General features: G+C 42.1%; 1 protein-coding gene across 2 annotated transcripts in view; it reads left to right on the top strand.

The window, feature by feature from the left end:
* The window catches only part of LOC122559194 (ankyrin repeat and SOCS box protein 13-like), a 23,893-nt gene extending 13,155 nt beyond the window's left edge, over nucleotides 1–10,738 (top strand). For both annotated transcript variants that reach the window (XM_043708576.1, XM_043708577.1), the window contains exons 4-6: nucleotides 3,848–4,041; nucleotides 5,021–5,149; nucleotides 9,462–10,738. In XM_043708576.1, coding sequence (XP_043564511.1) covers nucleotides 3,848–4,041; nucleotides 5,021–5,149; nucleotides 9,462–9,701 — 563 coding nt within the window. In that variant the 3' untranslated portion in view covers nucleotides 9,702–10,738. The remainder of the gene's footprint in view (nucleotides 1–3,847; nucleotides 4,042–5,020; nucleotides 5,150–9,461) is intronic.
* Nucleotides 10,739–10,993: the final 255 nt, after the last annotated feature.

Here is a 10,993-nt window from a genome sequence, read left to right as displayed (position 1 = left end):
CCAGCCTCTACCACTTCCTCTGCCAGCTCATTCCACACACGCACCACCCTCTATGTGGAAAAAGTTGCCCCTTAATTCCCTTTAAAATCTTTCCTGTCTCACCCTAAACCTATGCGCTCTAGTTCTGGACTCCCCCACACCAGGGAAAAGACTTTGTCTATTTATCCTATCCATGCCTCTCATGATTTTATAAACCTCTATAAGGTCACCCCTCCGCCTCTGATGCTCAAGGAAAAACAGCCCCAGCCTATTCAGCATCTCCCTAAAGCTCAAATTCTCCATCCCTGGCAACATCCTTGTAAATCTTTTCTGAACCCTTTCAAGTTTCACAACATCCTTCCGATAGGAAGGAGACCAGAATTGCGCACAATATTCCAAAAGCGGTCTAACCAATGTCCTGTACAGCTGCAACATGACCTCTCAACTCCTATAATCAATGGTTTGACCAATTAAGGAAAGCATACGAAGCACTGCCTTCACTATCCTATCTACCTGCAACTCTACTTTCATGGAACTATGAACCTGCATTCCAAGGTCTCTTTGTTCAGCAACCCCTCCTCTAGCTTATCTCTCCACGCTTCAGGCTCTCTGCCTTTATTCCTGATGAAGGGCTTTTGCCCGAAACGTCGATTTTGCCTGTCCTCGGATTTTGCCTGTCCTCGGATGCTGCCTGAATTGCTGTGCTCTTCGAGCACCACTAATCCAGAATCTGGTTTCCAGCATCTGCAGTCATTGTTTTTACCTCATTCAGCTCAGCAAGTCTGCTCTGCCATTCAATAAGATCATAGCTGATCTGATAATCCTCAACTCCACTTTTCTGCCTTTTCCCTTTAACACGTGATTCCCTTCGTGATTAAAAATCTGTCTTAACTCAGACTTGAACTGGGGAAAAGCTGCTGAAGTTTATCAGAAGCTGAATCTCATAATGCTGTATTACCAGTGTACCTGTATTGGAAACAAGCTGGATTTGTCCAAAATATTTAGTTCAGCAAGAAAGAGAGATGTTTTCCTTTGTGTGGTGAACTCTCTTAAGACAGAGCACAACAGAAATTTGTTCTTACAGTTTTGGTCATTTGACCCTGATTCTTTGAAGCACCATCTCCACCGGGGAGAAAATGAAATACTGTACAAGAGCAAACTCAGATGTAATGCTAAAAAGGACATTAGAGCTTGTTCAAACTTATAAAAAGGAAAAGAGAAGCAAAAGTGACTGTAGGCGCATTAGAAACTGAGGCTGGTGAAATAATAATGGGGAACCAGATAATGGCAGAGGCAGTGATTAAACACTTGGAACCAACCTTTATGGTCAAGGGTATCAATAGCATTCCAGACAAACTAAATAGTCAAGGCTGCATTTGCTGATGCCAATGCATACCTGCAATGTGCCACTTTAAATCATGTGCGTGCAGATTTCAGGGGATATGGATTGTCTGGTAAAGATACTGGGATGGGGTAGGGAAATCAGGACTGTTCGGAGTATTAGGTCTGGTGGAGGCAGAGGGGATCCAATCAGGGCTGGCAGGTAGATCAGAACCTGGTAAGGGTGTGTGGTGATGGTGGAGGGATCAGGACTTTGGGAGGGCTAGATTGGGATTAGTGGGAGACAGGTTAAATGAGTGGGGAAGAAAATTGGTAGCTGAAATGCAATGTAGGAAAATGTGTGGTGATGCACCTTGGCAGGAAAAATAGAGCTGAAATTCATTTAAATGGAGAAAGATTGCAGAACCCTCCATCCCAGGGATTTTGAGGATCCTTGTGCATTTGTCACAGAAAGCTAGCATTAACATGCAGTGGGTAATAGGGAAGGCAAACAGACAGACAGACATTATTTCAAAAGGAATGGAGTATAAACATAGGGAAGTCTTGCTAAAAGTATACAAGGCACAAGTCAGGCCACATCTGGAATACAATGAACACTTCAGTCCTCTTCTCAACGGAAGATGTACTGATATTAGAGGCAGTCCAGAGAAATTCACTCGGTTGATTCCTAGTGGCAGAGGGTGGCATGGTAGCTCAATGGTTAGCGCTGCTGCCTCACAGCACCAAGAAACTGGGTTCGATTCCAGCCTCGGGTGACTGTGTGGAGTTTTTACATTCTCCCTGTGTCTGCCTGGGTTTCCCTTGAGTGCTCTGGTTTCCTCCCATAATCCACAGATGTACAGGTTAGGTGAGTTAGCCATGCTAAATTGTCTGATGGTATTGAGAGATGTGTAGGTTAGGGGCATTAGTCAGGGGTAAATGTAAGGGAATGGGTCTGGGTGGGTTAGTCTTCAGAGGGTTGGTGTGGATTTGTTGGGCTGAAGGGCCTGTTTCCACATGTAGGGATTCTATGATTCCAGGAAGGGTGCGATGAAGAGAAGTTGTGTAGGCTGTTCTTGTAGTCATTACAGATTATCAGAATGAGAGATGGCTTTATTGAAACATACAAGATTCTTAGGGAGCTTGACAGGATAGATTTGGAAGAAGTTGTTTCCCTTTGTGGGAGAGCCTGGGACCAGAGGGCACAATTTCAGAATAAGGGGTCACACATTGAAGGCAGAAATGAAGAATTGCTATGCAAAGGGACCTGGGTGTCCTTGTGCATGAATCACAGAAGGTTGGTCTGCAGGTGCAACAGGTAATTAAGAAGGCAAATTGAATTTTGTCCTTTATTGCTGAAGGGATTGAGTTTAAAAGCAGGGAAATTATGTTGCAGGTGAATAGGGTGCTGGTGAGGCCACGCCTGCAGTATTGCATGCAGTTTTGGTCTCCTTACTCGATAAAGGACATAGTGGCACTGGAGGGGGTGCAAAAGAAATCACTAGGTTGATTCTGGAGTTGAGAGGGTTGGCTTATGAGGGGAGACTGAGTAGACTGGGATTATATTCACTGGAATTCAGTAGAATGGAGGGGGGAGGGAAGCTTATAGAAACATAAAAAATTATGAAGGGAATAGATAAGATAGAAGTAGAGAGGATGTTTCCACTGGTGGGTGAAACTAGGACAAGAGGGCATAGCCTCAAGATTAAGGGGAGCAGATTTGGGACTGAATTGAGAAGGAACTTCTTCACCCAGAGAGTTATGAATCTCTGGAATTCCCTGCCCAGTGAAGTGGTTGAGGCTTCCTCTGTAAATGTTCCTAAAGCTAAGTTAGATAATTTTTTTGAACAGTAAAGGAATTAAAGATTACGGTGAGAGGGCGGGTAAGTGGAGCTGAGTCCACAAAAAGATCAGCCTGCTCTTATTGAATGGCGTAGCAGGCTCGAAGGGCCAGAAGGCCAACTCCTGCTCCTCGTTCTTATGGTTTCCTCAGCAGGTTATGCATCTGTGGAATTCTTTGTCACAGAGGGGTGTTGAAATTGGTTCATTAAGTATATTCAAGGCTGAGATACACATATTTTTAATCAGTAATGGAATCAAGGTTTTTTGGGATAAGTCAGGAGAGTAGAGTTGAGAATTATCAGATCAACAATGAGCTCATTGAATGGCTGAGCAGACTCAATGGGCTGAATGGCCTATGTTTGCTCCTGTATCTTGGGGTCTTACGATCTTATGTGGTAAGAGTTGTGTTTAAGTTTTAGTAACCAATGTAGCGCTGAAAGAATGAAAAGAACTCACAAATGTTGTAGTTTGACAACAAAACAATAATACACACATGCAGTTCTCAGTGTCGTGGAACAGAACAGAGGGAAGGGTATGCTGCTCTTGTCGTACTGACCCTGTGCATTGGTACAGAATAACAACTTTCTAATAAAGTGATACATGTGGGATATGAGGGTTGAGTGTGAAACATAGTTATACACATCTGAGGATTTGTAACGTCACTTCTCAACTAGTAATTATGTTTGATCGTTTGGTGTCATTTCAGGTGAAGATCAGATCAATCAGAAGGATTACTATGGCAAGAGCCCCCTCTACTGGGCTGCATACAAAGGACAGCGAGCCTGCATTGAGTTACTGCTGGAACATGGTGCTGATGCCAACAGCCAGTGTAAACATGGAGCCACTCCTCTGCATGCTGTTATCGGTCTGTTTCCTGATTGTGCTCTGCTTCTCATACAGGTTAGCGCTCTGGCATGGCACTGAGCGTGGAATACGAATAATCGGCAAAATAAGGCTGGAACTTCCAGGAATCAGGAATTAGTCTGAGAAAACAGTACTGTTTGGTTCAGGACTTGAAAAAATTCCACAATCACAAATTTAACTTGAATGTTTCATGGTATGAAAACACAGTGGTAAGGTATGAGTTGGTGCTGTGATGCTCCAAGTCTGTGGTTTCCCATTGCCATTATACAAATAACGAGACTGAAAGAATGCAGTTCCCTCTGAGAAAGTAAGTCAGATTGGAAATAAACAGAATAACGCTTTAGTGAAGAGATGTTGTGGCATAGTGGATAGTGTCCCTGCCTCTGAGCCAGAAGCTCTAGGATCTTGTCCCACTCCAGGACTTCATGGCCATGGAGTGTGTTCGTAATTTGGCCAAAACGGGTTGAGCATTAAATTGTAAATTTTTCCAAAATTGGCAGTGGTGGATGGTAACAGCAGGGGAAATTCCAATCAGCTGCATACTGGAAAGGAATTGGAGCCTCTACCACCATCCATCATAGCTCCAGGCAAAAACATGCATGTAAACTTGTTTGTGTCCACAGCAACTCTGACTCCTTGCACGTCTGGCCAGCTCTGTTCGCCATTGTGGATCAAATTGGTTTCTCGGTTTTATTGTTGTCTCTGGCTGCATTGGACCTGCCTCCTTGGACCTATATGAGGTGGAGTTTGGAGCATAGAGTTCAATGAAGAAAAGGAGGATTCCCCTGTGACATTTAATAACTGATGTGCTTGGGAATATTACTAAGATTTTCAGCTGGGGTCAGAGTGTCATCCAGGGACATCAAAGGATAAAAGTCCACTATGGAAGAAATTCCAAAGGACATAAACATGTAATCTTTCAACATATTACTATCTGCAAGAATTTATTAAAAGATTCAATGAATCTTATAGATTTAGCATCACGTTTTTCCTTGCTACTCCTTTTCTATTACAGAATGGAGCAGATGTAGATCTCCCTGACAACTGGGGTGTAACCCCTATGTACTTGGCTGCCTGCAGTGGACAACTTGACTGTTTACGATTGCTTGTCCTGTCTGGAGCAAAAATCACTTACAGAAATAAGGTATGGAAAAAAATTCGGAGCATTGGTACGACAGCAGCATCAAGCAACATAAGGAGTTCTGAGGAAGGGTCACTGGATCCAAACTACTGAGTCTGATTTCTCTCCACAGATGCTGCCAAACCTGCTGAGCTTTTCCAGAAATTGCTGTTTTCACTTGTGACTATGAGATAGATCTTGAATGTGTGAAATAGTGTAAAATTGGTGACAAGCCAGTCATCTATTTTGCATCTCTCCTGATTTTTGTTTTCAGTAACTTCAAAGTTTAATCCACGTCATATAAAATTTCACAAATATGGAATATGGTGGTACTGCTGAGAAATGAAACCTTTTTTCTTGTACCCATCAGGAAACTTTGCAAGAATGCCAGAGTAAATAGGAACAAGATGTTTACACTGTTTGAAAAATGTCCACTGATTGATTGGCAAGTGAACTCTGAATGACAGTGGCATTGCCAACCAATCACTCACCAGAGTCCCACTGGAAATGAATCAACATTCTCTTCTTACACAGTATAACAACATTGTTCCCCTTTACATAGATATTCTTGCAAAATGTCCTGATGTATACAAGATGAAAAGCTTCAATATAATGTGTCTTCTCTCAGCAATACTCATGTCCTGTCCTGTCCTGCCAATATCTATTTACAGATGGAAAAATAATAATATGGAATTAATTACAGTCAAATGGGTTGTTTAATAAGTAACAACTTCTCAGGCCTAAAATAATAATTGGTTCTAATTTTTCTATATTTAGTTTGAAAGATGGAGTGCCTTTCCTTCCTCTGCCAATCTTTGCCAAAGATTTTGTGATTAAAAAAGACACCTTCAATCTGAAGGTGAGCTGTGGCAATCTGTTTCTGTGCAAGATGAAGGGGGGTGGGTCCAGATGAAATTTCCTTCCCAGCCTTTTCCCACTTCTATGTTTTGTTTATCATGATTCTACTGTAATGCTGTTCCTAAATGATGATGATGCTAAATTTAAAAAAACTTGCATTTATATCGAACCTTTCAAGAAGGAAAGAGCCACACAGCACAGGAACAGGCCATTCGGCCCTCCAAGCCTGCACTGACACATTTTGCCCTTCCATATTAAAATTGTCTTCACTTACAGGATCTGTATTCCTCTATTCCCTTCCTATTTATGTATTCGTCCAGGTGCTTCTATTGTGTCTGCTTCCACCACCTCCTCTGGCAGCGTGTTCCAGGCACTTACCACCCTTTGTGTGAAAAACCTGCCTCACACATCTCTTTTAAACATCCCCCTTGCACCTTGAACCTGTGTTTCTCTAGTAATTGACTCCTCCACCCTTGGAAAGCCTCATACATTCCACTCTATTCATGCCATTCACAATCTTATAAACTTCTATTAGGTTGTCCTTCAACCTTCTGCATTCCAGTGAAAACAAACTCAGTCTATTCAACCTTTATTCATAGCTAAAATCCCCCATTCCTGGCAACATCCTGATAAAACCTTTTTGTATCACCTCCAAATCATCCACATCTTCCTGGTAGTGCAGTGACCAGAACTGAAGGCAATTTCCAAGAATGGCCTAACTGAAGTTCTATGAAGCTGCAGCATAACTTGTCTATCCTGATATGCATTGCCCCTTCCAATGAAGGCAAGCATGCCATAAGCCTTTTTTACTAGTTTATCTATCTGTGCTGCCACCTTCAGTGATCTGTGGACCGACACACCCAGATCCCTCTGACTGTCAATACTCTGCCATTCACTGTATAATTTCCACCTATACTTAACCTTCCAAAATGCATCACCTCACATTTGCCCGGATTAAGCTCCATCTGCCCTTTTTCTGCCCATTCCTTCAAGTGATGGGTATCCTGCTGTATCCTCTGACAATTTTCCTCACTTTATGCAACTCCACCAATCTTTGTATTGTCCGCAAACTTACTAATTAAACCTGTTACATTTTCCTCCAAATCACTTATGTAGACCACAAACAGCAGAGGTCCCAGCACTGATCCCTGTTGAACACCCACTAGTCACAACTCTCCATTCCGAAAAGCATTTTTCCTTTCCATCTGTCTCCTATGACTGAGCCAGTTCTGTATCCATCTTGCCAGCTCACCCCTGATACGATATGACTTCACCTTTTGCACCAGTCTGCCTTGAGGGACCTTGTCAAAGGCATTACTGAAGACCATGTAGACAACATCAACCACTTCTCCCTCATCCATTATCTTTGTCACCTCTTCAAAGATTTCGATCAAGTTAGTGAAGCACAGCTTCCCCTGCACAAACCAGGCTGTTTATCACTAATAGGTCTATTTGTTTCTAAATGATCTTGTTCCTGAGAATCTTTTCAAATAACTTCCCTACCATTGACATGAGACTCACAGACCGGTACTTTCCAGGATTATTCCTGCTACCCTTCCTAAATAATGGGACAACATTGGCTATTCTCCAGTCCTCTGGGACCTCACCTGTGACCAAAGAGGAATCAAAGAGGAATCAGTGCTCCAGCAATTTGTTCTCTTGCCTCCATCAATATTCTAGGGTAGATCTCATCAGGACCTGGGGACCTCTCTACCTTAATACTTTTAAGATGCAGGGCGCCTCTTCCTTTTTAATATCAACTTGGCTTACAAAATTTGACATTTCATTCCCTGAGATCATCTAAATGAAGACTGACATGGTCAGGAACTGCTTATTTTGCTAAAACCCAGGGACCTTTAGATTTTCAGTCTCCCAACTCAGCTATTTCAACTGGCAACCTCAGGATGGCTCAAAGGGCCTCACAGCTGATTAAATACATCTGCTATGTAGTGACTGCTGTAAAGTAAGAGACACAGCAGCCAACTTTACTGATAATGAAGTTCCACAAATAGAAATGAGATAATGAAAAGCTGGCTTGTTTTGATAACATTGGTTATCATTTGGAAAGCCCAAGTATAAGTATTTTCCAGAATTATTTTGAATCAAAAATCCCTACAGTGTGGAAGTGGGCCGTTCGGCCCATCCAGTCCATACAGACCCTCTGAAGAACATCCCACCCAGACCCACCCTCATATTATCCCTGTAACTGCATTTACCACAGCTAATCCACCTAGCCTGCGTATCCCTGCACACTACCAGACAATTTAGCCTGGCCAATCACCTAACCTGCACGTCCTTGGACTGTGGGAGGAAACTGGAGCACCCGGAGGAAACCCACGCAGACACGGGGAGAATGTGCAAACTCTACACAGACAGCCGCTCAGGTCCCTGATGCTGTGAGGCATCAGTGCTAACCAGTGAGCCACCAATGCCACCCCTTTTGAATGATGTTGACTAATGATATGAAAATATATTGTAAAATTGCTCAGAATTGAAGCTCAGAAATGTGAGCAAAGTTCCAGGACCTATCGTATTGAGTTTCTGAACTCAATCATGGTGTATATAGAGGGACCAGAAAACCCTACTTGGAAGCCAAATGTGCCAAGGGCAACAGCTTAAGAATTGGTAACATTATCCATTTTACAGAGGGACTTGGTACCTGTTAATAAACTTTATATTTTGTCAGATCATAATATGCCTTCAAAGTCTATTTCAAACTTTTATATAACAAAATTTCTCAGCTATTCCAAATACCAAATGTTTGTTCACCCCCCACAATTTGGTTTTTCTTTGTCACATTGCTCACTCAATCAACTTGCAACAGAAGGAAACTCTTGTGTTTATTCATTTACGGGATGAGGGTGTTGCTGGCTAGGCCAGCATTTATTGCCCATCCTTAACTACCCAGAAGGCAGTTAAGAGTCAACCACATTGTTGTGGGTCTGGAGTCACATGTAGGTTAGACCAAGTAAGGATGGCAGATTCTTTCCCGAAAGTACATTAATGAACCAGATGGGTTTTTCTGAAAATTGACACTTCGGAATAGACTCTTAATTCCAGATATTTAAAAACTGAATTCAAATTCCACTGTGTGCTGTGGTGGGATTCGAACCTGAGTCCCCAGGATATTACCTGGATCATCAATAAATTGATAGTTGTGCTAGAAAACAGAAGTTATTCTTTAAACAAGTGAAAAGGTATTTATTCGAAGGTAGTCCAATTGAAATTGTGCATGCCTCTTCACATATACTGTCAGTTTCTCCAGAACTTTCTGTCTTCAAATCTATACTATAAGAACAATTTGTTTTCACTTGTTTAAAGTTAAGGTATATCCATTTTTAAAATATTAGCAAATCATTTTCCAGTGATATTTTGTTCTAGATTGCAGAGTCACTAGCACCCAGTTTATATTTTAAGTTGTGATCCACTGAACTCCGGCTTGAGAGCAGTGACACTTTGAAGTGTGTTATTATTTCAGAACACTGGAGAGGCCCCTAAGCAGCTGGCTTCCAAGACCACCTTCCTGTCCTGGATCGATGGATATCAGAAGAACCCACTATCATTGAAGCAAACCTGCCGGCTGAAAATCCGTGAGTTGATTGGCTATCGGAAGCTCCACGCCATCAGGACTCTTGACGTCCCTCAGTCACTGAAAAGTTACCTTATGTTTGAGGACCTGACATTGTGCATTTCTGCATCAGAAGTTATTTCAGTGTAACCCTGTAGACCTCCCTTTTCAACATCCAACATTGTTTTGCACTTACATCAGTGCCAGGTTCCATGACCTTTTCAAGTGCCTGTTATTCTTTTTCAATGGTTTATAGGCCATGAGCTGAATCCTGTTCAAATGCTGCTGAGTATGTTTCAATTTCTTTCCTTTTGTTTGTTTGAAGGGTTAGTACATTATAAACAATTTCTAAATTGTTTCAAGCTGAAAAATGCACACAAAACACAATTAAGTCTTTTTTTCCTGATTTAATAATAATTTTGGGAAGCCCATGATAAAAATAAATCCTGGAACAGAATAACCACAGAATTTCAGTAAATGGAAATGAGGCAAGGAATATATTTAAAGGCTGTTTAGTGAATAATTCACTTCCATTGTAGCACCATGCAGATTCAGTGAGGACTGTCAGTCTTTTCCAAATAAGCTAATAGAGTGTCACCAGTTCGCTCATGAATACACTTTGACAGATAGGATTACAAAATTGAATAAATAAGTTTTTATTTAAAGTTGGAATAAATGTGTTTGGTTGGTTGACATTCTCCCACTAACAACAGCTGATGGGAATACATCCTCAGAAGCCATGGTGAGGTCACATTGCATCACTTCATTTGATGGCCGAATAAGCCAATTCTGTAAAATTAAATTTTATCACTGTTGCCATACCTGAAGGTATCCCTTACCAGTAGTGAAGGATGCTTTCTGCCCATGTCTTGTTTACACAGGACTAGTGTCCCATCGGAGCTTCTGAAATCACATGTTGCAGGGTGGCAAATCCCTGTCCATAGCTGGTGTCTACATTGACAGTCGAACGTCAGCTAGAGTTTTCCACTTGTGATCAAGTAAATGTGACAGCATCATTGAGTTCTTTGTGTTCCCTACTGGCCTCTTGGCATGAGCTACCTCCTTGTGTAACATCACTGTTGTGTAGTTCACAGTCACGCAATCCAACCACAGATAGAGAGGTGGTTGCATGGTTAGCATTGCTGCCTCACAGCACCAGGGACCCAGGTTCAATCCCAGCCTTGGGTTACTGAATGTGTGGAGTTTGCACATTCTTCCTGTGTCTGTGTGGGTTTCCTCCCACAGTCCAAAGATGTGCAGGTCAGGTGAGTTGGCCATTCCAAGTTTCCCATAGTGTTAGGTGCTTTAGTCAGAGGGAAATGGGTCTGGGTGGGTATCTCTTTGGAGGGTTGGTGTGGACTTGTTGGACTGAAGGGCCTGTTTCCACACTGTAGAGAATCTAATCTAAGGTGAATTGAATTATTCTTACTTTTCTCCTCGCC

This window comes from Chiloscyllium plagiosum, chromosome 18, assembly GCF_004010195.1.
Source record: "Chiloscyllium plagiosum isolate BGI_BamShark_2017 chromosome 18, ASM401019v2, whole genome shotgun sequence".
Taxonomy (NCBI): domain Eukaryota; kingdom Metazoa; phylum Chordata; class Chondrichthyes; order Orectolobiformes; family Hemiscylliidae; genus Chiloscyllium; species Chiloscyllium plagiosum.
Note: the sequence above shows the minus strand (reverse complement) of the source record. Positions and strands in the feature narration are given on the sequence as shown.